We start from the raw sequence: 24,318 nt of genomic DNA on the forward strand, positions 1-24,318 counted from the left end.
TATGTTTGCTCATGCTGCACTAAGACTGCAGGATTATTTACATATCTAAAATTATTAGCATGCATGACAGCTAACAGGATTTGGACCAATAAAATTAGGACTTCAGAAAATTAGGAGCATGAGAAATAAATGCTGTTTTCAATCACCAGTATTACAGCTGGGAGTATGACTACTACGTGTGCATATGTATGTATACATGTTATTATTCACCTCGAGATACAAACCTTGAGGAACAAATTTACAAACATTTAACTTGTTCCATTCAGACATCCAATGTGCTACTGAAGTGTGTAAAAGGAACAAAACTTAGAATCAACACAACTTTAAAAAAAATAGAGGAAGAAATTAAAAAAGAAGGGAAATTAGGAAAGGAAATCAGATTTCTAGACAGTGATGGAAAACAGCCTGAACGCCTCCCGGCACAAAGAAGCAAAATTGAGAGGAGAAAGAAACTCAGCGTGTATTAAATGTAAAGGGATTTAAGTCATTAACAACAGATCAAAGAGAATATTAGAAGGGAGGGAAAGCTTTACAAGTGTCTGAGATAGCAGACCTTGGAGGAAATATGACTGGGATAAAATCATTATGGCTCACAATAAAAATAATAAAGGGAGTAGGATGATGGCTGGAATTAGCTGGAGTCCATGCTTGACTATAAGCTATATGATGACAGAAACCCAAAGGGTTTCTAAACAAGACCAACTAGAAGTAACACGAGTGCTTTTTCACTCTATGTACTCAATATGTGATGGAAAAACTAGTATCAGGAGTGGTACAGAACCACTGTTAACACCCACAGGACCTGGGCAAGTGAGCAAAAATCACATGCACATGCATCACTTGTACATGATCACCAGTGCTGCATGGATGCCACAACATCTGCGCTCACAAAATCTGCTTTCATGCAAATGCAAATAGATCACTAACAAATTTTGTTCATGCACAACTCACTGACAAGAGACACACAGTGACTGGAACTACAGTGGCTTACATCAGCTGAGGTTCAGTTGTATCCGTGACTATAGGCATCCAAGTCAGCAAATGGTGGCCTATGCTGTAAGCAACAGAAATAGCATGAATAGAGACTAGAGACAGGAACTGGAGAAAAAAACCCTATAAAAATAGTTAGGCACCCACGCTCATTTGCAAAGGAAAAGAAGCTCAGTGCTTAACTGACTCTTTGCAAGCTCCCAAAGAAAACACAGGACAGAAGCACATGAGCAATGTTTGTACCTAAGTAGATGAGCTATTTATTAACTCTGATTAAGACTATCAGGTACTCAAAATCAGGAAAAAGAAAGAGGCATTCGAAGAAGTATATGAAAAAGCATTCCTCCAAAAGAAACCTTCAAAACTGCACTTTAGTCCCCATGTCATTAAGTGACAAATCCACTGAAAATGGGGAACGCGCCAACAGGCTGAATTAGAAGGTTGATAAATAAAATGAATGGAAACAGTCTTAAAGGTATAAGAAAGCACATGGAAAAAAGAAAAGGCAAGAAATCATGCCAGTGCTCAGTTAAGGAAGCATGCAGCACCCCTTCACTCCCCAACCTCTATCTTTTCTAAAAACAAAAGGAAGACCCCACACATTCAGTTAAGTAATAATAACTGTTTCAAGGGCACAGAAAGGAACAAGAAGTTAGCTGCAGATAAATGTCGTAATATGCCCATGGACAGAAAAGTCTCAGTACATCTTCTGCTCCTGCTCTCTTCCTTATCTCAGTGTTCACAATGATGAATGGAAATGACAAGCTGGCGTAAGTAACTTTCTAAATGTGAAGACACATGTGCAAATGTCAACATGACAGAGGAAGAGCTTCCAAGGCACAAAGAACAACAGGGTTGCCCACTAGCCCCAGTGGCCTTCGGTGAGAGGAGAAACCCTGAGCACCCAGGTGCTAGGACAGTGTACATGGCAAATAAAGTCCACTCAGTGCGCAGCAAACACCACTCAGCAGGGACCTCGTTCTGAATGGCAGCTCTATGTCTGGAAACCTCACCTGGTGCGAGAAAAGTCAGACAAAAAGATGCTGCAAACACAGAAAGCCCTAGGGTGAAAGCTTTTGGAAAATGAAAAAAAAAAAAAAAAATCTACTCCCAATTCTTTAAGGGAAAAAAGCTCTTCTGAAATGTGAAAGAAGGATGGGAATACCTGCTGAGCTCCCTGTGCATCCTCCCCTCCACCCATCCACCCAGAAGGTGGTCACAGAAGCCCTGGGCTGGGCAGCCCTTCTCTCCCAAAGTAAGCGGGTCTGAGTAGGTCACAGCTGCTCCCCTGGCACCCCTGCCTTGCCAGCATGCTGCAGAAAGCTTTTCCCAGCCCCTGCCTCTTGTGAAGACAGCACTGGACAAGCCCTGCAGTACCACCTGAACAGAAGAAGAAAAGCAATCTTCCCTGAAGTCTTCAAAATCTTTTAATGCTATTTATTTTTACACTATTTACTTCCACTGAGGCTTCAGACAGGATCAAAAGCCTGAAAAGAAAAATAAAACTTCATTTACAGCCTTAAAACTCTGAAAATTGCTACTAATTCTACCAGTTTCACCATCATGACAGAAATAGCACACTTTTGACAGTCTGTGCCTCGCTGAATAAACACGTATGGCACTTCAGATACTAGCTCAGTTAAAACATCGACACCTAAACACACACACATGAAGCTGCAAAGACAATGAACAAATATGGCTTGAAAGGAGGAGCAAGGAAAGTGCAAGCTTTGCAAGCTTCAGGATCCAGAACTGGAGAATTAACTGGAAACATCTAATCAGGGATGCAGAACCCTGTAACATTATGATTTATTTAACACAGTCAAACAATAGCCAGAGGCAATGAATCATATAGGAGATGACAAAGCTGCAGGAGATTTCCGTCATCTAGTTTCACCTGCACATTGATCAGAGTTTACCCCCATATTAATCACTTGAGATCATAATCTAACACACTCTTAAACACCTCTCCTGATTATGCTTCACTTACCCCCTTGTCCTTATGCAGGTCACTCCGTTGCTAATTGCACTTCTAGTTAGGAGAAAAAGTGTCTACTGTCTAATTTAATTTTGTCTTTTTTAGTTTCAAGCCGTTGCTCCTTGTTATGCTGTCACAAGCACTGTAAATAATCCCTCCCCCTCCTCCATATTATTACCTCTCAAATATTTATAGACTGTTATATCCACCCTTAGTCTCCTTTTCTACAAGCCATACATCATTTTTGTCACCCTTCCCTCTATCCTTTCAGATTTATCTATGTCCTTTTATAATGAGATGCTCAAAACTCCTTGCAACGTTCCCAAGTACGGTGAAACTACAGCAGTGCAGAGAGGCAGCAATGCCTTGCTTCACAAACAATGCCTTTTTAAACAACTCTGAGCAAAATGCACACTATTTTGGTAGGAACTGAAAATTACAAAGCCATGGCAGCCACACTGTGGAGTGCTTTGTTCATCGCATAGTTGAAATTTAAAAAGCCTATTAGGGGCGAGTTTTATCCCAAACCAAGGAAAGACTGTTCAAAGTGAAACACTCTCTCAGTATCTGCTTGAAGGAGATTTAGCAACTGAGAAAACCACCTTCCAGGCAGAAGACCATCTCCAGCAACTGCTTCCCCAGACAAAGTCTAACTCACGCTGTAGAAATAATGCCAATGCAAGAGAGGTACGGCAGTTCACAAACTCTTACAACAGACACATACAAATGTGGTTTTCTCTCATCTGAACTACAACCAGCTGGAGAAAAACAGATGGTTATGGATGGGAAGGTATTAGTTATTCAGAGGTGAAAGATGCAAAACTTAGGTTTGCCAGCTGTTACTATCCAGTAAAGACACATCACATTCAGCTATGCCCTCTCCTTAACAGAGATCTGTTGGCTGTCTGAGAAGCCAGGGCAAAGGATCAGGAAGCAATGGATGGGGCTGCTTGGCCAGGAAGCAATGGATGGGGCTGCTTGGCCCCGAGTATCAAAGGAGAGTCTGCAGGACCCGGAACCAGCCAGCAATTAAACCTGGTGAAGAAGCAGCAGTGGGTGTAGCAGGAGAAAATAATTGTTAGAGAGTAACGAGGAGACAAAGACCAAAGGAAAGAGTAGGATGATGGACCCATAACCACTGCAGACCCACCAAGACCTCTGAGGCCATCCAGCCATCATGTTAGCCCTGGCACACGCAGACAAAGCAGCTAGATGCCTCCTTCTCCTTAGTGCTCAGCCTGCTGAGGCTGCTGCCACCTGAACTAGCAATCCTCTCCACCACCTGTTAACCTTCACGGTGCTAATGTTCTATTGGAATCTACCATAGATTTAGTCATTGAGTGGTTTTAGGTCAAGAGTCAAGATTTCTTTCCCAGGCTTGCAAATGCTGATCAGTATTGAAGCTAGCTGAATTCCAAATTTTAGTATGTATGACACAATGTCAATACAAAAAAGTAGGCATTCCATAGATTCCACAGTGTAGTTCAGCTTAGAAAGGACCTCTGGAGGCCAGCTGGCCCAAACTCTGCTCAAAGCAGGCCAAGCTTTCCAGTTGGATGATGTGGCTCAGGCACCATTCAGCAGTTTTAAGCCTCCCCAAGGATGGAGGCTCCACAACTTCTCTGGGCAACCTGCTCCAGTGCTTAAGCACTCCTGTGGTGAAACGTCCAAGGCTGCTTCCTCATGTTGCCTATCAGAGACTAAAATGAGACTTTTTTGACAAAACAAAAATTCTGACAGCATATGGCATTATACTGTAAAGACTTAAAATGACCTTCTTTCAGAATGAAAATTTCTCCTTTTTTTTTTAAAACCAAGCCGTGGTATCTTCCAATTATAACAACATTTTTCTTCTTTATTACCTATGCAGCACAACATCTGGAAGGTCATGACATTGATTTTTGAAATCACAGTAGTTTTGTAGAAATGCAAAAGATAACATTAAAAAAGCAAAGGAAAAGTAAAGAAGGCCAGGCAGGATTCTCAGAGGCATCTAGGGCACTGCAAGTTCAAAGGGATCTTAGTACCATCGTTCATTAGGCACAGCATTACTGCTGACCCCACTACAGTCCACAGTTATAGGTAGATAAAACCTCATCTGTTCCTCCAAGGGTTTCAAAGTGAAAGCTGCTCCTATCTGGAGAAATGTAAAAAGAACACTATTTTGTTTCTGTCACACATAATAAACGCAGCAAAGTGAAATATCAAACTCAAGCTTATTACTCACAATTGCTGACAATGATGTGTTTAACTTGTCAGCCAGTGATGCTGCAAAGGCACCTGACCAACGTCATTATTTATGGTCAATGGAAAACCAATGGGAAATCGACCACCACAGAGGACAGGAGCAGGAGCTGGAATGTAGCATCATATGGTAATCCCATCCATACTGGATTCTTCTAAACTGGGCCAACATGAATGCAGAGCAGCAGAAAGATGGGGTGCTCTCCAGCACCTTCCAACCACCAAGTAATGTATGTTGCAGTCACCCCACCCCATTCCATAAATGCCAAACACGACCTTTAAGTCTGTGATGAGGACCAAATAAAAACAGAGGAAAGGTGAAATGCACTGTCTCCTTCCTTTAGTGTGAGCAGCTCTCACTGGAAGGTGTTTCATGATCATGCTCCCCTCTCACCCCCCAGTGATTTCTAAATATTAAAATGGCAGAGTTACCAAAATGACATGGAAGAGGGAAGAACCCAGATTTTATAAATTAAGGATGTCTGTAAGGCACATTTTAAATGCCCCACAACAGTCTTTTCCTGAGTTTTGCACACTAGTTAACCTAACAAGATGAACTTACCCTGCAGAAGGAAGGACAATTACTTTAGATGCTCTGGAATCATGACTTTTTGCTGCTCTGTACTATTAAATGGCCTTCGCTCTCAGCAGCCTGCAACTTTTGAAGTAAAAATGCACAGACTACACGATCTGTTTGCAATCGGTTCTGCTAATTCCCTGAGACCACGGTCTGCTCCCTTCCAACTGAACTGCAGATTACCAGTTTGCTTTTCAGTGGGAAACATACGCTGTATCCAAAGTAAACACAGTTTCCAAACTTGAGATAGTAAAGGCACAACCCCTATGCTATGAACATAGTAATTCACTTCTACACTTTTCAAACCTAGCGTGTCACAAAAGAATCTGAAAAATTGTCTCTTGTCTCTCCAGGTGTCACAATATCTCTCATCTGCCGATAAAATGGATACAGCAAGGAAAGACTCTCTCTGGCACTACATATTTTGTGTGACTCCTTCACACATCACTCCTCTGCTGGCAAACAAAGCTCTGCACAATGTAAGTCCAAAAGAAAAACAGCTATGTGAAGCCAAAACTTACAGGAGGAATAGAATTACCACTGTCAAAACCACCTCCTGCCCGGTCTAATGCGTGCTGTACAGGGCACACTGCGCTCCAAGAAGCAACCAGTTCCCCTGGGGCTTGCAGGGGGCTGCTGACTTCCCCAGCTGCACAGGGTTTCACTCTCTCTGCCTGCCTTAATGAGGATTGTAAATCCTTGCAAAACCAGCACCTCAGCCTACCAAACTGAGACACTGTGACATTTGCTGTGATGGGGTCTCTCATTTTGCTTGCAGTTGAGGGCACCTGCAAAATGATAAAACGGAAATGCAAGAATCCTTCAATTACCTGGTTCTGAAAACACCTAAACCAAAAACTTCATGTCACATCACACACAGCAGCTTCTTGTCTAACAGATTATCTTCATATACTAAAAAAATAAAGCATCAGAGTATTTAAGCAGTATCCTCACTGAAAAAAGACTTTCCAGGGTCTCTGACATCTGATGAAGCCACCCTACAATCTGGCTGAAGGCAGAGCACTTTCTGCAGCTTCACAGCCAGCACGGTCACTGGTGGCATTAAATCCATACCTACCAAGTACTTACAGTGCTTTCAAAAGATGAGCCTACCAAATTATTTGAGACAGAACTTTATGCAGTGTAGTTGCCTTCGAGATAAGCATGAATTTCTGTTGCTACTTAGGTGTCTATAAACAAAATTATGAACCAAATTTCCTACTCCTTCCCAGATTATTCTATTCTGGTGGACAAAGCTGACCCTGGCTTGATTCTTGGATGGAATCACATCTTCACTCTGGAGATAAAGCTGTGTATTTTAAATGTTGTTCACCCAAACAGTTATTCAGTAAAATACTTGAGAAGCAATGTATTTGAATAGCTCACAAAGGAAAATCCATTGTAAGAAAGACAACTGGAAACCATTTACAATTGCTTTGATCAAAAAATTTTCAAACCATTCAAGTTCCTTTAAAATTGGGCATCTTCACGTTTTCAAGACTTTATTCAAGCATATAAATTGCTTTGAGCTTATTTAATGAATGTTTCTCATTAAAAGACCACAATTTAATACAATTAGTAAGAAATTATTAAAGTGGGGTTAATAAATATCTCCACTGACATTTTAAGCACATTATGATTAAAGCTTATGCATATTTTGTTGACAGTAGTTCAATTTCATTTTTTGACCATTCTGTATAAGCAAGGGTTTTCTTCTTTTCCCAAGTTACACCTGATCTCTCCACACCTATAATCTCTTACTGAATATACCACTATAATCTTCAGCCAGCTTCTTCCTTGTCTATAGACAAACCATGCAGTAATCCAAATATGAAAGGAGTAATTGCATCAATTCAAAGGTGACACTAACATGACTGCAATAATGAAAACAAAAAATCTCATAAAAAGCTATTTCTTGTTTTATCCACCAGTTTTTCAAAAAGCTTCCCAAACAAATTCCTCCACATTGGTCTGAAACTGCCTGTATGCAATGTATGCAAGAAATCCATCTGACAAGGCTTTAAATGGCCTGCAAAACAGAGTAGTATCATTTGACAGACACACATAGACGCTGTACTTTTATCAGTTAGTGCAAGGCATTGTCCACTTCAGAAGCAGCTTTTTAACCAGGAAGTAAATTCACCTGTATTACTGACATCAGCACAGATGATTAAAAATCAATGACATTTCCTTTTCCTTTCCTTTATGTTTGCTTTTTCTGTCTACAGAGCAGAAGACAATTACATAATTTTCACTTTTATACATACTCAGTTGCCCTACCTTAAGCTCTACACAGGAAAAAGCATTCTGCCTAGAATCTTCACTTCCATGCCTTTAAGTCTCAGTTGTACTTACCCATGGGTTTACTGCAATTGCAGAAAAACATTGGGTTTTGGGTTTTGGTGGGTTTTTTTGTTTCTTTTGACAAGGGTTAAATGCACTACAGTAAGATGTAATAGAGTGGAAGGACTATGTCAGTCTTTCATAGTCATCACACCTGGCCACACCAAACAGATGCACCTCCACATCGAGTCACATAAGGTGGACAGTGCTCTGCTGCTGGGGTCAATAACATTACCTACATACTTCGCTCCTACACAGTGCTGAAAACCCTCCAGTTGTGAAGAAGATACACAGCCCACCAACATGCAGATGCCAGGACTGTGGCAGAAGCACATTTTGGGATAAAGGAGCAAAGCTCCTTGTAAACCTCTACTTGCAGGTATACACCGCATTGAATTAAATTACAGTGCCAGTCTACATCAAACTTAAATTTTGATTTTCAAGTAAAAATAGTCACTTAAAATATAAAAGATTTCCATTTTGCTAACCATACCAACGGTGTAACACCGTTCTCTGAAAGGGGACTCTCCATAATCCCACCGCTGCAGCAAGGGGAAGAGGTGCAACAGCAGGCTGGCATATGCAACATCAGCCCTCACCCCCAGCGGTGAGCATTGCTCTCCCAGCACTTTACCTGATGGTGTGCTGGTTGCTGTTGTGGCTGTACTCGTCGAATGCAGAGGGCTGCTGCTGCCTTCCAACAGGGGACAAGAGCTGCCACCGCTGTTCTTCTTAACAAACACCTCAGGGACACTGGGCAGGGGCCGCGGGCAGCTGATTCCCAGCTCCTCTTCCTGAGCTTGCTGCCTTCTCAGTGCAACCTAGGAACAAGCAGACACTTGTAGGGCATGCTCTCTGGCTTTAGCACAGTTTATAATAGCAACAACAAGACTCAAACTCAAGGCTGGTTTTATCTCCTGGTACTCTCTACAATGCTGACATCACAATCCAGCCAGTGGGTAGCGGAGCATATAAATGAGGTTATAAAGCTATTTAAAACCAACCCTTTTTTGTGTCCAAACATATACCAACAAACCTTTGAAATGCTGGTACCATATACATCTTTGTCCAACAAGGCCAAATGAAGATGCATGAAAGATGACTGCACTCACCAGACACAGTTGCTCTTGGTCAAAGCATACTGCGAAAAGTGTAGTCACTACCTTTCTCTCCGCCAATACATAACTGCTGGGGATAAGAAATTCAGCTGCTTGCAAGGCTCTGCTGTGCCTCTTCATCAATATAAAGCAGCTCTTCATAAGGGCTTACACCTGCAGTCTTGCTGCTCTATCTTTGCTGGGCTCCCTCGCTGGCTTTGCTGGAAATCTAGCCCTTCAAGGGAATTTCTATGCACAGTACACTGTACACAAGACATCCACCATGGAAGAAGCACAGCAAAAGTGGTGAACCATCCTGTGAGCATCTCAGCCAATGCCATATACACTGTAGGCAGCTGGCCAGGCCTGCAGAAGCAGGAGCTCCCTGCTGTTCTTTCCCAACAGATGATGTTCCAAAACCTTGCTGACACTGGCCAAGCTCACAGGCACTACGCAGTCTGAACATGGGTGCAAAAACCCCACATTCCTCGCTCACTGAAGATACAGAGGACCTCTTCTACCTAATCTGAACTGGCAGATAAATTCTGCACAGCTGTCCCCCCATGCCAAGCTGTGATACATGTCCAGGTGGTATATATGACACTGGGGGCAGCTACCTAACCTGCAATTTGCCAGGTGACTGATTTGCATCTGTACTTGAACCTTGAAAATCTATCATAGATTACAGACTAGGATTGTGGGATTTTCTTGCTGAAAATTCTCCTGGGTAACTTGAACTGGACTTCCCTCCATTTCCATGTTCAACAGTAACATTTTTCTAATACAGATGCGTAATACCGTTAGATAATGACAGCTCTTCCACCAGAGACATCCTAAAGAGGAGGTGTAGACTCGCAAACACCACGGGTAGCTTTGACTTCACAAGCCAATAACCTTGAACTGTAAAATTCCAGCAGCGCCAAGGGGCTCACTGCAGAAATACATCAAAACGGGGAAAGTCAGACTTTCAATGTGTAACTCCTACACAGATAAGGTTTAGTTAGGGAGGCTTACAAAGCCACTTTCAGAAACTAGCCTGGGAAGAGAAAATACCCAGGAAGGCCACCGCCAGAAACCACTAGCAGGAGGCATTCACCACCTGACAGAAGCTGCTGGGCAGCAGGGAAACTGTCTGTGCAGAAGGGAACATCTGCGTGGGCAGCATCCCATTTTGTGCTCCCTCCCCCGAGGCAGGCAGCAAAGGGATTTGTGTTCGTTATTCCGTGGTTCTCCCCGGGCAGAGAAACTGCATGCAAGTTGGGCATAATAGTTTCTGTACTGCCACACCACCGACAAGGAAGAATTATTTCAACGAACAAAAGCTCCCATGGGTTCAGAGGACTTCTAGTATACCTGCACTGAATGGTTAAATAAAAAAAAGTGGTGAAAGATTTAAACCAGGGCTGCAAAGTTTTTTTAAAATCTGTCAGTGGGACACTCATTTTACGTGGGATCTGAGCACGCACTAGTTGCAAACTGGGTCGGTGGGTCCTGACGCCTTTCGATTAACTTGGCCGCAGGCCACCATTTGCACCACAGAGAAGGTGCAAGCCCCCCGCAGAGCTCAAGCAGCTAGTAGCCATTACGCTCTCAGGACTCCTCTTTGAAGTTTTCAAGATAAGGATCACAAGGACTAATACAGCGGTCATTTACGTTGCCAAAGAGTTGTGACTAAAGCGGGACTACCTAACGGAAAAAGTTAACTTCTACACAAAACTGGGTGCACTTTGGTTCCTTTGCGAATACTACTGAGTCCTTGTTTAGATTCAAGACGAGGCAGCCACTCAGCTATTTACATAGCCACTCTATACAAAATCAGGAAGAATGCCTAGTTTTTATTAAATTTAATTAAAAATTAAATAATTAGAAATGCACGCAACCAAAGGTGCACAGCATCAGGGAAAGCAGCTACACCGTCTGAAATCACCAACGCAAAATATTCTCGCTAACCGATTAGTTGGCTAGCTTATGCATTACCTAGTTAAAAACAAGTTGAAAACCGGCAACCTGACGTTAACTGGAAGCCCTTCCCTCTGCAGGTTTTAAAGCAGAACCCCGCAGGTCAGGGCTGCCAACACGTTTCGGCGCTGCCCGTCCTGCGAAGGGACGCACGCCGCCACGCCCGCAGGGAGCCGCCACACGCTCACCGCCAGCCTACCGCGACTGGAACCCTAAGCGCCCTCAGGGCATCTCCTGTTTTTATGCCTAAGACAGACAGAAAATAGTAACGCACGAGAAAGATAGCGAAAAGCCTCGTTAATTCGGGAAGGCGGCGGTGCAACCCCAGCCCGCGCCGCGGGTCCCCCGCGGCCGCGCGCCCCCAGCGCGCCGTCCGCCCCACGGCACAGCGCCCGCCGGGCGGCGAGCAACGGCCCCACCGCCGGCGGCGGCCCGGGCAGACAGCGCACCCCGCTCCGGGCAGACAGCGCACCCCGCTCCGGGCAGACCCTGCCGAGGCGGCGGCGGCCAGCGGGCGGCCGCCCCGCGGGGCTCACCTGTGCTGCCATCACCCGCTGCCGCTCGGCGATCAGGCTGCACTTCTTGCACTGGCAGTCCCGCCACATGCAGAATCGCTTGTGCCCCTTCAGCGGCGAGGAGTAGCCGTGGTTGCGGCAGCGGGCACACTTGGGCAGACGCGGCGGCTTCTTCCCCGCCGTGGCGGCGACCCTGTCCGCCGGGGAGGCCGACGTGAGGGCCGCCTCCTTGCCGAAGCCGCCCGCCTTGTCCCTCGGCCCCGCGGCGTCCGGGGACTTGCTGAGGGCCGGGGAGTCACTGGGCATCGCGGAGACCTGGGGGCAGCCAGGCGAGGGGTCGGCGCGGCTCTGCCCTGGCCCGTCCCGTCCCGCCACCCTGCGCGTTTTGACGGGCGGCGGCAGCCCGACGTCGCCGCTGCCTCGCAACTCCCCCTGGCCGTGCGGTGCGGGCGCGGAGCCCTCTCTCCCCCGCGGGCAGGGGGGGCGGCCACTCCTCCCTTCCCCCTCCTTCCTTCCACCCCGGCCGGCTCGCGGCGGCCGCCCGGCGGGCAGGGGCAGGGGCAGGGGCAGGGGCAGGGGCGGCTCCCGCCCCGAGCAGGTGGCCAGCCGTCGGGTGGGCGGCGGGCTGGTGGGTGCGGGGCCGCCGCGGCCCCAGTTCCCCTGGCTCCGTGCTGGAGGGAACGACGAGGCTCGGCCCAGCCACGCTGCCCGCCGGAGCCGCACGACGAGGCGTCTGTCGGCCCTGGGGGGAGGCGGCGGCCCAGCGGCCCCCCTGCCCGCCCTCCCTGCCGGGGCACGGGCCGTGGCGCCGGCCCCGGCCTGGGGGAGTGAGCCCGGCCCCAGAGAGGCAGTTTGTGAGCCCCGTGTGCCCCTGGGTCGGGCAAGGCCGGGCTTGGTTGGGCGACCGACATGGCCTGGCCGGGGGAGAGGCGTGAGCCCAGCTACGACACGGCAGCGCGCAGCAAGGCTGCCCCTTGCCGAGGCCTCGGGCTCCCGGCCGGGCCGCGGCTCCCGGTTGCGGGCCGCCCAGCGCGGACATCCCTGGGTGGGTGCGGACACACCGGGACCAGACCCGCGTGGGCAGGGGATCCCAGCAGGCACGGAGCAGGGGGCACGGCACGGTGGGCAGCACCCCTGGGCAGGCGCGGGTGGCTGGAGCGGCTGTACTCTGCAAGCAGGACAGCAGGAGATGCTTTTTCTTCTCTGTTTTACATAGGCTCCCCTGCCGACTTGGCACTGTGTGATTTATAGACCCATGCAGCTCTACAGATATTATTTACAGTATTAATATTTCCTCTGTTACACCTTTAAATCTTTCTGGGCTCAACTTTAGATGACGCTATCTTCATGCTGAAATGAAACTATTAAATTACATCTCAATCTAAGATGAATGACAACTGTCAAATGAGTGACTCAACAGAGATGAAGCAGAAAGCGCCTGAGATTATGTGAGGCTGATTTATAAAGATTGCATAAAGAATTCTATAACCCCAGCTTCATGACTCAGCATATCAGATGGTAATAAGTTACAGTGGGTAGAAATTTATTTCTGCTAGAAGAAGCCAAGGAAAGCTTCTCCCTCTTTGAGATCAGCTATCTCCCAGCTAATTCTGCTCACAGACCAAGCCTCCCTGCTGGAAAACGATCAGTGCCTATCCCAGCCTGAAAGACCCAGATCCTTGCTGCTTGCTGCTTTGCGTTAGCATTCCAGCAATTACATTTAAAGAACTTTTTCCTTCATGGTACAACGTTGGAGACATTTATGGCACTTTCCATCCTCCGCAGAGACCACATTAAAACACTCCTGTTAAGCCCCAGTCTCAAGTAGTCAGATGGTCCTCAAGTGAGCCACCAGCAGAAGCTGGGTGGTCTTCCTGCGGGGGTGCATCAATCATTCAGTTTGCAGAAACTGAAACTTTCCCCTTGCATCACTTTGCTGGGACTGACATTTCTGATGTCAACAACTGCATATTTTCCTGCAAAATAGGAGAAGGTGAATACAGTGTTTTAGCAGAACAAAACCGTGGTTTGCCTATACACCGAACAGTATATACTAATACCTAATGGTGTTAATATCATTAATATTTAAGGAGGTAACAATGAAGACAGGCATGCTTAGCTTCCTATACTGAAACATGAAATTCTTCCCTGAATGAAACTGGTTGAGATCTTCTCAAGTCATGGGGCCCTTGATCGAGCTCTGAAATTGCTCTCTAGGAGTGAGTCTTGAAAGTGAACAGTGTGTGGCTGAACACGTACCCAGGGATGTTTTCAGGTGCTTGTGTGCAAATTATCTTGAAATCAATTGAAAATGCAAATTAAAAGGAGATGAAAGGGGCTAAATCAAAAGAACATGAAATGCAAAATAAAATAAAAGTCAACAAACTGAGGTACTGAAAAGGTAGGAGAAAAAACAGCACATCAGAAATGACAGGAGGAGGAGAAAAACTGGAAGGAGTGAAAAAAGAGAAAAGAAGCACAGTGCATAAAGCAGGCAAAGACAGACAAAGGAGAAATAATAGCAGTCACCAGCTGCTTATATATGACTTTTCACTAGGAACTAAGTAGGACAGCCAAGCTCAGAGATTAATCACAAGATGCAGAAAATGCAACAGTTCAAAGAACATTAATTCAGCTGTCTTTCACATAGCTAGTATTTTCTACTTCTGCTTCTCAGGCTAACTGCATGGATCTCTATTATCCATAATGTTACAAAATCTATTGGTGAGGAACAAAATATTAACGTTGTTAGTACTTATCTAGTATTTTGTGCTCTGGATGAATACCACCAAAATACCTAGATGACTGATGAATACAGCAAGTACATGATCGATCCTTTAACAAGAATTGCTTTGGTTTTGCTGGCTCAAGTTGCACTTTGAGTATGGTTTCAGTGGGTAATTTTTGTCTCAAATTTTTTTAATGGGTATTTGACGAGGGTGACAACACATTACGGGATTTGACATCCATTGGAGTCATGAAGGAGTAGGAGATGGTTATAAACTGCCAGCAGTTCTAACATGAATCAGGGTAATCTCACTGTCTTCCGGATAGTCTGCAGGAAATTGTAGTCATTCATTTAGTGTTAAGTCTGGGCATCTGATTTGAATCCAGTGATGATGTCAGTGACTAAGCATTACTGCAGTTTGCTGGCACCTTTGGAAATAACTGTAATTAATGTTTCTGGTGGGAAAAAAAATATAAAAGAAATCAAATTACATTTTTGCTTTTTGTCTAGTTATCCTTTAGCTTTTTTTTGTTCAAGTCTTTTAAATACAAAACGTCATCTGTTAGTGATGACCTGTTCTTTGCTCATGCATACCTTTGGCTGCTCCCTTGAACCTTGCAAAAGCATTTTATTTGCTAACAAGATCATAATTTTGAGGGACAGATGTGAACAAGCCGTGTCCCCACCACCACATTTGGCATGACAGAGCACCTCGGTAGAGAGGTCTCAAATGAAAGAGAACTCAATTCTGACACCATTGCCTGGAAAACAAAGACCTTTAGTGTCACAGAAGTCAGTGGGAGTTGACTGCATTTACTAAGTCCATTTTAGAGATTTGCTAGGTTTGTTTCTGTTTAGTATTTTTTTTTGCTGCCAATGGGTCAAGACAGAGGGCTTTTGCCCTCTCTGTTCACAGAATTTTTTGACTCTCCCAGGTCATTTTAAAGACCATATCACCACGGCTGGTTGTGGATCCCAGCAGAGCAAGGAATTGTGAGGGACAGAAGATGAAGCAATCACACTGCTGATATCATTGCTTGAAAACATCACCATGTCCATGATCACTCTGGACATTTAGAGCAAAATATCAAAGACAGCCAGAGTGGGTCAAGCAAGGGAGGGAAACGGAGCCGGCACATTCCCCTGGGGCTGGGGAACTCCCCAGTGCTGGAATTCAGTGCGTGCCTGCAGCTTTGGGTGTCTCGGCTGCCCTACAGCCATCAAGTTAGCAGAATACACAGGTGTACAGCTACCCCCCATCTCCAGTCCTGGGGGTGTGTTAGTCCACACATGTCATTTACTCACATGAGTCATCCAGCTTAACATCTGCTGGCCTACTTGTGTGAGTAGCCTCCTGTGCAAAAGTACTTGCTGGACTGGCAGACATGATCGTGGCAACTAAATCGATTGAAAAGATACTTCAGGGAAAATCCAGTAGGTGGCATAAATAAGCCATGCAATTTTTGCAGTTTCACTTGCATATTTGCACAGCTGTCATTCCTTCCTTCCTTATTTTAAATAGGAATTAAATTCTTTATTTTAAAACCTCCTTTAACTTGCAGGAAAGCTGAAGTTTTGTCCCCTGGCTCAAATACAGGCAGGGTATTTTACTCCTGGCAGAGAATTTTCTTGATGCTGGCAGCATGTAGCTTTTTCGTTTGGTGGCCTTTGTTTGTGTTTGTTTGTGGGTTTTTATTTGGGGTTTGTGTTTGGTTTCTGGTTTGTTTGTTTGGTGGGGTTTTTTTTGTTGTTTTGTTTGTTTGGTTGTTGGTTTGGGGTTTTTTTTGTCTCTTTCATTATTTGTGCTTTTACACTTTCTGTTTTCAGGTTACACCTCTAGAACTACCAGAACCACAAAAAAGGTAAGGTTTACTTCTTAGAACAGGCACATCTGAATCCAAACCTTGCCTTGTAATGCCCGGTATTTACAAGAGTTTAAAATCAGCCCTAGAGTTGCCATCTCAGACACTTCTCTGTGGTACTGTAATAGTGACCAGCAGCATTACTGAAGGTCAGTAAAATCTGATAAGCCACTGATGGCTTTTGCTGAAAGTCCATTCAATGAAGCTGAATCTTTCATGCAGACATAAGATTTCAAATGCTTCATTCATCCTTGCTCCAAAAAATGTTTCTAGGGCACGTGGCCTTTAGGTGTAGAGAGCCCCAATGTGCTACTTCGTCCTCTTCTCCTCAAACTCCTTTTTCTTTTGCTGTCTTTGTCTCAGGTGCTTATGTTTGCTAAGTGAAGAACTAAATCAGTTTTTAGTGCTACCACCAGTTGGCTATTTGCTGCTTTTTCTCAGTGAGAGTTAGGAGAGTCCCTGGGGAAAGGGTCCACAGCCTTTCACCAGTGAGCTCAGGGATGTCTTTGTTAGCAAGATATACATGAGTCAGAATCTTAAAGTCAGAGCTTAATGGCCAAAATGCCTGAGTTAAGGTAAAAATTATGTATGTAAAAATCAAGAAGAGCATGCTTGTAACAATGGGTGGCTCTTCCCCTTCATAGCTGTGAATGTGGGCCAATGGCATTGGCCCACAGGGCTCAATAAAACCACAATTCATTGGAAACAAAATTCATTTTGTTACATCGTGCCAAGTACATTACAAAACCAAAGCAGTTTTCAAGTACAATGAAGCAAATAGAATGCAGATACTTAAAAAATGCATGTTTGTTGTGACTGCTGTGACTAATTTTATCTAGTAACAGGCACAAAGAAAAAAAATACCATTTTTTCAGTAACACCTACATTCTCTATTTCTTCATTTGTTCATTCAAGTCAGAATAATTTCATTGCAGATTTGAAGACTGAAGAGAGCATTCTGCCAGTTCCTTGGATAGTCATTGACATGGATAGCTATTTGGAAGCATTATTAGGTCAGGCTTACAAAATAGAAGTAAAAAAGTGAGTACAGGGAAACCCACCAGATTGCTTCTTCCAGTCTTCATTGTTCATTTTAGGCACACTTAAAAATTAATTGGATCCAGTGACTTAGAACATTGAAGACTCTTGCATGACTCATTAAGCTGACATTTCTAACATTTGTAATTCACACTGTAAGAATGATAGAATCACATAAGCCATCTATATGTTTGAGCTCCTTCATCAGGGTAGGTCTACTGAAGAGAATGCCCTTAGTTTTGAATATCATCATCAATTCAGCTCTAAGACATCTGTAATGGAGCTGAGTTTGATAGACTATCAGAGTGCGAAAACTCAAGCTCCAACCTCTTCGCAACACAATTAAATGCTAGTTTTTTTATTTATGGTCTTTAATCTTTTAATGGATACTGTTAAATTTCCACTTCATTGAACAAGCCGATTGGTATTTAATGGAACAAATAGATCATTTCAAATTATAAAGCATTTGCTTTATTACCTACACTTCCTTTTAAATAGTGAAAGTTTTTATTATTTTGCATTCTTGATCTTCTTAAAACTGCTGGAGCTCCATGATTGTAGGGGATGGTTTCAACTAAGGTGACAGAAGGTGCAGTTTTTGCTGCATTGATTTATTTGCTGTCCAATTTATTTAATTATTTGTTCATTATTATTTGTTGCTCCTAATTCTGATGCTTGATAGAAGCTAAAGTATTTTTCACAACAGCTCCTTCTGAATTTGTTTTCTTCTTTAAGCCTAAGTAAAGAGAAAGTATCTTTTTTCACATAATACTCTGCTCTCAGGGGAGCACACAATTCTGTGGGATTTCCCATTAAAATCAGTCAGTGTGCCTAAGAGCAAAACGTTGTGCTGCTTTCTTCCCCCTTCTCATGTGAAGTCTTTCAAATCCACTGAGGAGGTGCAGGGCAAAGGGGGTGAGAGTGTCAGAATTGCCTCCAGCTGCAGCTGAGCTCTTCCAAATATTTTAATCAAAGTCAAATGACTGTTACTTAATCAGCCATGCTGTGAAACGACTTGATGTGAGCTGCTGACCTTTCACATCTCCGAGGCTGAGAAACAGGATTTCTTCTTCCCTGTCAGCCTGACTTTCTTCCTCCACAGCCTCTCTGGTGTCGCCTCAGTGCCCCGGAGCTCCCGGAGCAATCGGGGAATGCAGAGGTAGTCCCCAAATGCTCCAGTGTGGTGGGTCTCCCCACTCTTCAAGGGCTCACAGGCTCATCCCTCCTCCATGCCAGGAATCCAGTTCAGAGGAAAAACCTGGGAGATCTGAGTCCCAGGAGACTGACATCTCTCAGGTAAGGCTTTGCTTAGTGCTATCAAGATACAGATAATCAGAGCACTTAATTAGCTGGCTTCCTGAGGTAACAGTTTTCTTCTATGGCTTGCATGTTGGTGCTGTGGTTTAACCCCAGCCAGTAACTAAGTGCAATGCAGACACTCACTCACTCCCCCGCCACTGCCAGGGGGATGGAGAGGAGAATCTGTAAGGAATGTAAACCTTGGGGGGTTGAGATAAAGAACAATTTAATAATTGACATAAAATAAAACCAATAATTATTATAGCAGTTATAATGAAGAGAAAGGGAGAGGAACAACATCCAAAGGGAAGGGAGGAAAGAAAACAAGTGTTGCACAGTGCAGTTGCTCCCCACCCGCTGACCGATGCCCAGCTGGTCCCTGAGCAGTGACCCAGTGATCGGCAGGTCCTGGCCAACTCACTCTGTTTATCTGCTGCTGAGCATGACATAGCGTGGTATGGAATGTCCCTTTGGCCAGTTTGGGTCACCTGTCCTGGCTGTGCCCCCTCACAGTTTCTTGCGCCCCACCAGCTTTCTTGCTGGCAGGGCCTGAGAAACTGAAAAGTCCTTGATTTAGTATAAACGTCATGCAGCAATAACTAAAAACCATCAGTGTGCTGTCAACATTGTTCTCACATCATAGCCAAAATACAGTACTGTACCAGCTGCTGAGAAGAAAATTAACTCTATTCCAGCTGAAACCAGGACAGTAGGTTAGCAGTGTTGGGGCTGATGATCTCTGTACATCTTATATGCAAATTGGATAATTAGGAGTAATTGAGTTTCTCTAATTCTACTGGCTAGAAGGTGCTAAGGAAGATGACACATTGTTACAAACGATTTCAACTGTCAGGCTAGTAATTTTAATTAGGCTGACTTTGTCTAGACATGGAAATGCCTTGTCAGGAGATGGGAACATTGTATGGAAACTAATTAGTCAGGCATCTTAATTTTCTGTCAACCCTATGCAGTGTCTCTTGCAGATTCCAGAATAGAAGTGTTCTGAGCCCAGCCCAGCTTAGCCATCCCAACTAAGTTTATGCATATTCTGGCAAATATTGCCAGAGTAAAATCTTTTTTAATGCCATCAGAGTTTGAAACTGTAACTGATAACACACAGTACAGTTGAGAGCAAGTGGCCTTGCTGCATGGCTGTTTAAGTGATAATTTTCTTATATCGGTTTTTAAGGAACTAAGGAATGGAGATTGCCTTTCCACTACTGGAAGGCAGCTTCTGTATATTCACAATAATGAAACCTTGTAAGATTGTTCCTTAGGCACCTGGAGGTAAAAAGGGCACACCTCTAAAATTGCCCGAGTATTAACACAACAGCCCATAATGCCTCTTGGCAGGACTCACTGTGTTCTATTGCCTGAATGATGCATATATTAAATACCTGCCTGGATGCTCGCTTTATTCAATAGCCCATCAGCCTGGTCATGTTCTGGTCCACTGGATGGAGAACACATGCCTTTAACCAACTTCCAGTAGCTATTTATTCTTCTATGCTCCAGTGATAGCTCGCCTATCATCTTTTCAAAGCAAACATTAAGAAGAAAATGAAAATCACACACACACACATTAAAAAAACCCACCAACTCCTCACCTGGTCACGTCATGACATCTCTTTTGTTAAAATAGGAGCTGTTATGGAGTCTGCCTATGTTGTTACAAGGAATATCTTGCACTTACCTTTTTGTCCTGTTCAGAGAAGGTCTCTAAAATAATTGCTATCATCACTGTTAAATTCTAAGGGGGACCACTTGACCACTCATGAAAGACGGTCAAAATAACGGATGTCCCAGACCAACTCATACAAGATCCCATTGATAGTTTGTAAGTGAACCAGCGAAGGTGATGGTGGTAGAGGGAGACAGTTCCAGCACTGGAACTCAGGAGTGCCCTGGCCTCGAAATGCTGGTTAATACAATCCTCCTTCTGGCAGGGGACAGGAGGGAGTGACTTTCACACATTCAGTTGCGTTTTGATGTAATCAAAGTAGTGGGAAAGACAACCTCATTGCGATGAGGGACTCACTAGTTTGCAAATGGCAATGCTGAAGAGAAATATAGCAGGCAGGGACAGAAGAGTTGCACATTTTCCTTGGAACTCTGGACTCATGCTTTCCCCAAAGCTTTATTTAAAGCCAAGGCTAAATTTCCACATGCAGCCTCCTCTCCATTTTTGTTCCACTAGCATCTCAAGAAGACACATGGCAGTTCAGGAAGGCAGCTTATATATTCTTGTGCTGTGTTTTTGTTTAACGTTGAGATTGACACGCTCAGCTCTGCTCAGCTGCAGAAAAGGATCAGGTTTGCTGCCTGTGGGAGGCAATCAGCTAATTTAGGTACTTTCTGGCAGTCTCTGTCACATTTCACGTGAAAGTCTCCTAGATAGCTAGTTCCTCTGCTCATGTATTTCTGTGTTGGAGAAGTGTGTCCAGCCCCAACTACTTTTCACACCCCTCAGTAAAAATGCATCCCAGCAGCAGGGCACAGGAGCCCCTGGGCATGCCCATGGTAGGTAGGACAGCCTGTTTTCCATGTTTGTACCTGCCTTTGAAGAACCTTTTCTTGCAGGCTTGAAGAGAATAACACACAAACCTTTTTTGCAGTTGGGAGAGAGTTTCAGCCTTGATCCTCAGCTGCTGTAAGTTAGGGGGAAGTGTCCCTTTTGATCTGGCTGCTGGTCAGGGGTGGGGTGGGTGATGCGTTTGTGTGCTGGAACAGGCATGGAAACAGATGGAAAAGGCATACCTGGACACCAGAAACATGTCACCTGCACCAGGTTGCACAGCAGGTGATTTTGTTAGCATCCTCAAGAAAATAATTCTGTAATTTAAGGGAAACTTTAATTCCTGTGGCAGAGGTAGATCTCAGAGACTGGGTAGTCAACTTAGTACCCCTTGCTATTGGGTAGGCCAGTTCCTCATGAGCCAAAAAATGTCACTGCTAGAGATCTCCTGGAAGGTCATGTCAGGCTGCTGAACTTCTTCCATGCTGACTTGGTATCAAGATCTGTACAGGTTTTGTGGTTTAGCACAGGGTTACATGGTGAGGTTCCTTTATCTATGGAGCATACGTTTCTGTTAGCATTCACTTTGCAACACTCATCACTTCTTTTAAATGCAATGCTAGAGTACAGGCCACAACATTTGTCCATCTCCTGACCCCAGATGTCAGGAGAATTCTGCTGTACCTCCTTGTAAGCACAAGGCTTGGGTAGAAAGCAGTGGGATAAGAATTCAATGTTAAGTTAGATAGAGAAAATATTTATCTGAAACCCAAGACTTGCACATGTTGGCTCATAAATGCAGGCCCTGACATGGCAGCAGTTGGAGGAATGTCCACAGGACATAAGTTAATGATCCAGCTGACTTTCAAATATATAGCAACATAACATTTCAGAGTTCAGTACTGCTAGGTTCTAGTTTTTCTCACTTACACTGCATCTTTCCAGATAAATGTTTTATATTTTATGTATTGTGGCCTAAGACTTTCTGGAGCCCCAGTCCTGTAAGTTAAGCTTAAGACAGCAAACATGAAACTACAGAAGGAATAAACAGAATAAGTGGGGCCAAACTTTGGTCTCTGGCCCACACTTGGGCTTTGAGGCATTCAAAGGCTGTAATTCTAGAAAGCCTAGAAGCGCATTTAAAGCCACCTTACCAAATACGCTGCTACAAATTGATTTGGCAAAGCATGCCTGACTATTTTTTGGATAATGATTTGCAGTTACCTTTGTGAATTATATTTTTAAAAGCATTAGTGAGTGAGTAGAACATAAAACACTTCTATCATTCATGGGTAAGAGAAAGGGAAGGACAGAAAAATAATTGAGTTGGACTTCTAATGGCTGCACTTAGTGATCCTAAAGGTCTTTTGCAACCTAAATGATTCTATGAAAGGGGGTTATTGAAAGTGGAAGAAGACATGAGTGAAACAATACCAGAACACTAAAAAACCCGACAACCCAAAGCCAACAAAACCCAGTGGCTGCCTGCTCTGTCAGAGGCCGGTTGTTGCCGCTGCAGCTGGCGGCAGCGCTGGGTCTGTCCCGCCTGCAGAGGGCTCCCTCTCCGCGGCAGGGGCGGCGTTCCGCGGGGGCGCAGCTGGGCTGGCCGGCGGGGCTCGGTGGGAAGGCGCGGGGTGGTTTTGTCCGTGCGGCTTAAAGGAGGAGTTTACAGTCTTACCTGTAGCATGTTTTCAGAAACTTACACTCATACTTACCCATTTTGATATATCTATGCATGTTTCCTTTGTCTCCAATTCTTGAACGAATTCTGACCAAACACGAGTTGTATGAAGGCCAGAATGGGCAATTATCTTATGACAGAACAGATAGAGATGGTGACAAACTCATATTCATTTAAAAACTCACCCAGGCTTCCCAAGAACTAAAACCCATTCTTTGCAGAACTAACCTGCAGAACTTTCTCGCCTCCAGCTGTACCTCTTTGCTTTACTGCCCCTCTGCAAATCATTTGTGTGGATTACTATTTCAGCAGTCACATACTGTGGGATGTTTTAAATTCCTTATTTACAGATTTGTATCCTTTTAAACTTCTTGTTTTCAACTTCCAGCTTGTTAACAGCGGTTGTTTGTTGGGTTAATAGTGACAGCCTTTGGAGCTGTCTGCCTGGGGACACACTGACTGTAAACAGTGTCAAGCTGCATTACATCTTGTTCTACTTCTACTCCATCTGAAGTGGACAAAAAAATGCAGGACCATTTTTTGCTCTCATCATACTGCCAATTCTGGTCCATTTTTCCTCTCATTGCGCTGCTAGCTTTTGTTTAATTAACTCTCTGGCATGTTGTCTTTCAGCATTACAGATTTCTAACTTTCTGTCACTCCCACGTGTATACTATTTGCGATCAGTTTTTTCAGTCTGATTTTCCTAAACCAAATCTCATTTTATTATCATAGTGTTTCTAATCTCTCTCCATCTCTTTGTGCAGTGGTTCAGCTCAGAATTCTCCCAAATCAGCACCCACTGCAGAAGGCATCAACATGCATCTTGTTCCTCCTGCTAGGCTGGTGATGCAGATTAAACTACCACAATAAAGGACCTTTGAGCAGATATATGTGGTTGGGCTGGAAAATTCTCATGATAAATTTGCAAGAATGAGTGCACAGTGGAGGGGAAGCCATTCCTGGGCCAGCCACCTGCCTGCTCACATCTCCCTGCTCATACCTCCCCAATACCAAGGGGTTGTTAACTGGCTGGCTCTAAGTCTCGCTCACCCATGGGGCTGGAGAAAAGTTGCTCTTCTGGCCCCAGAAAATACCCAAGAGCAGTGCAGGGGCACCACAGAATGACTGCCAGAGATAACAGGTGGCTTTTTACACTTTTAAGAAAGGTGTGATACCATGGCCAAGAAGCAGAGAAGCATCTTCTGCCTCTTTGCCATGGCATGCAAATAAAATGGCATACCTTCATCTCAGTGAAGTTAATGTGGCTGAGTGGGGAAGGCCAGTATTAATGGGGGAGCATGACCTGCCCTTTCAGCTCTGTGGCTAGACAAAGCTTTTAAGGACAACACAGCAAGGGCTGTTTCTGCAACAGGCTAAAGCCATTAAGTGAAAAGATGAAGAAAAAAAATTATCAGTATGCCTCCTAGAAATATCACTTTGCTACTTCCATTCAGATCAGCACTTACAGATCACACAAAAGCACGTGCAG

The 24,318-nt window shown here is 44.5% G+C and overlaps 1 protein-coding gene across 1 annotated transcript in view; it reads right to left on the bottom strand.

The window, feature by feature from the left end:
* LOC121081189 (doublesex- and mab-3-related transcription factor 1-like) overlaps nucleotides 1–12,018 on the bottom strand; it is a 63,229-nt gene extending 51,211 nt beyond the window's left edge. Inside the window, exons 1-2 of the mRNA XM_040580018.1 lie at nucleotides 11,725–12,018; nucleotides 8,767–8,953 (exon numbers count right to left, since the gene is read on the bottom strand). Of these exons, the coding sequence (XP_040435952.1) occupies nucleotides 8,767–8,953; nucleotides 11,725–12,009 (472 nt within the window). The 5' untranslated portion in view covers nucleotides 12,010–12,018. The remainder of the gene's footprint in view (nucleotides 1–8,766; nucleotides 8,954–11,724) is intronic.
* Between the last annotated feature and the right edge of the window lie 12,300 nt (nucleotides 12,019–24,318).

This window comes from Falco naumanni, chromosome Z (assembly GCF_017639655.2).
Source record: "Falco naumanni isolate bFalNau1 chromosome Z, bFalNau1.pat, whole genome shotgun sequence".
NCBI classification, from domain to species: domain Eukaryota; kingdom Metazoa; phylum Chordata; class Aves; order Falconiformes; family Falconidae; genus Falco; species Falco naumanni.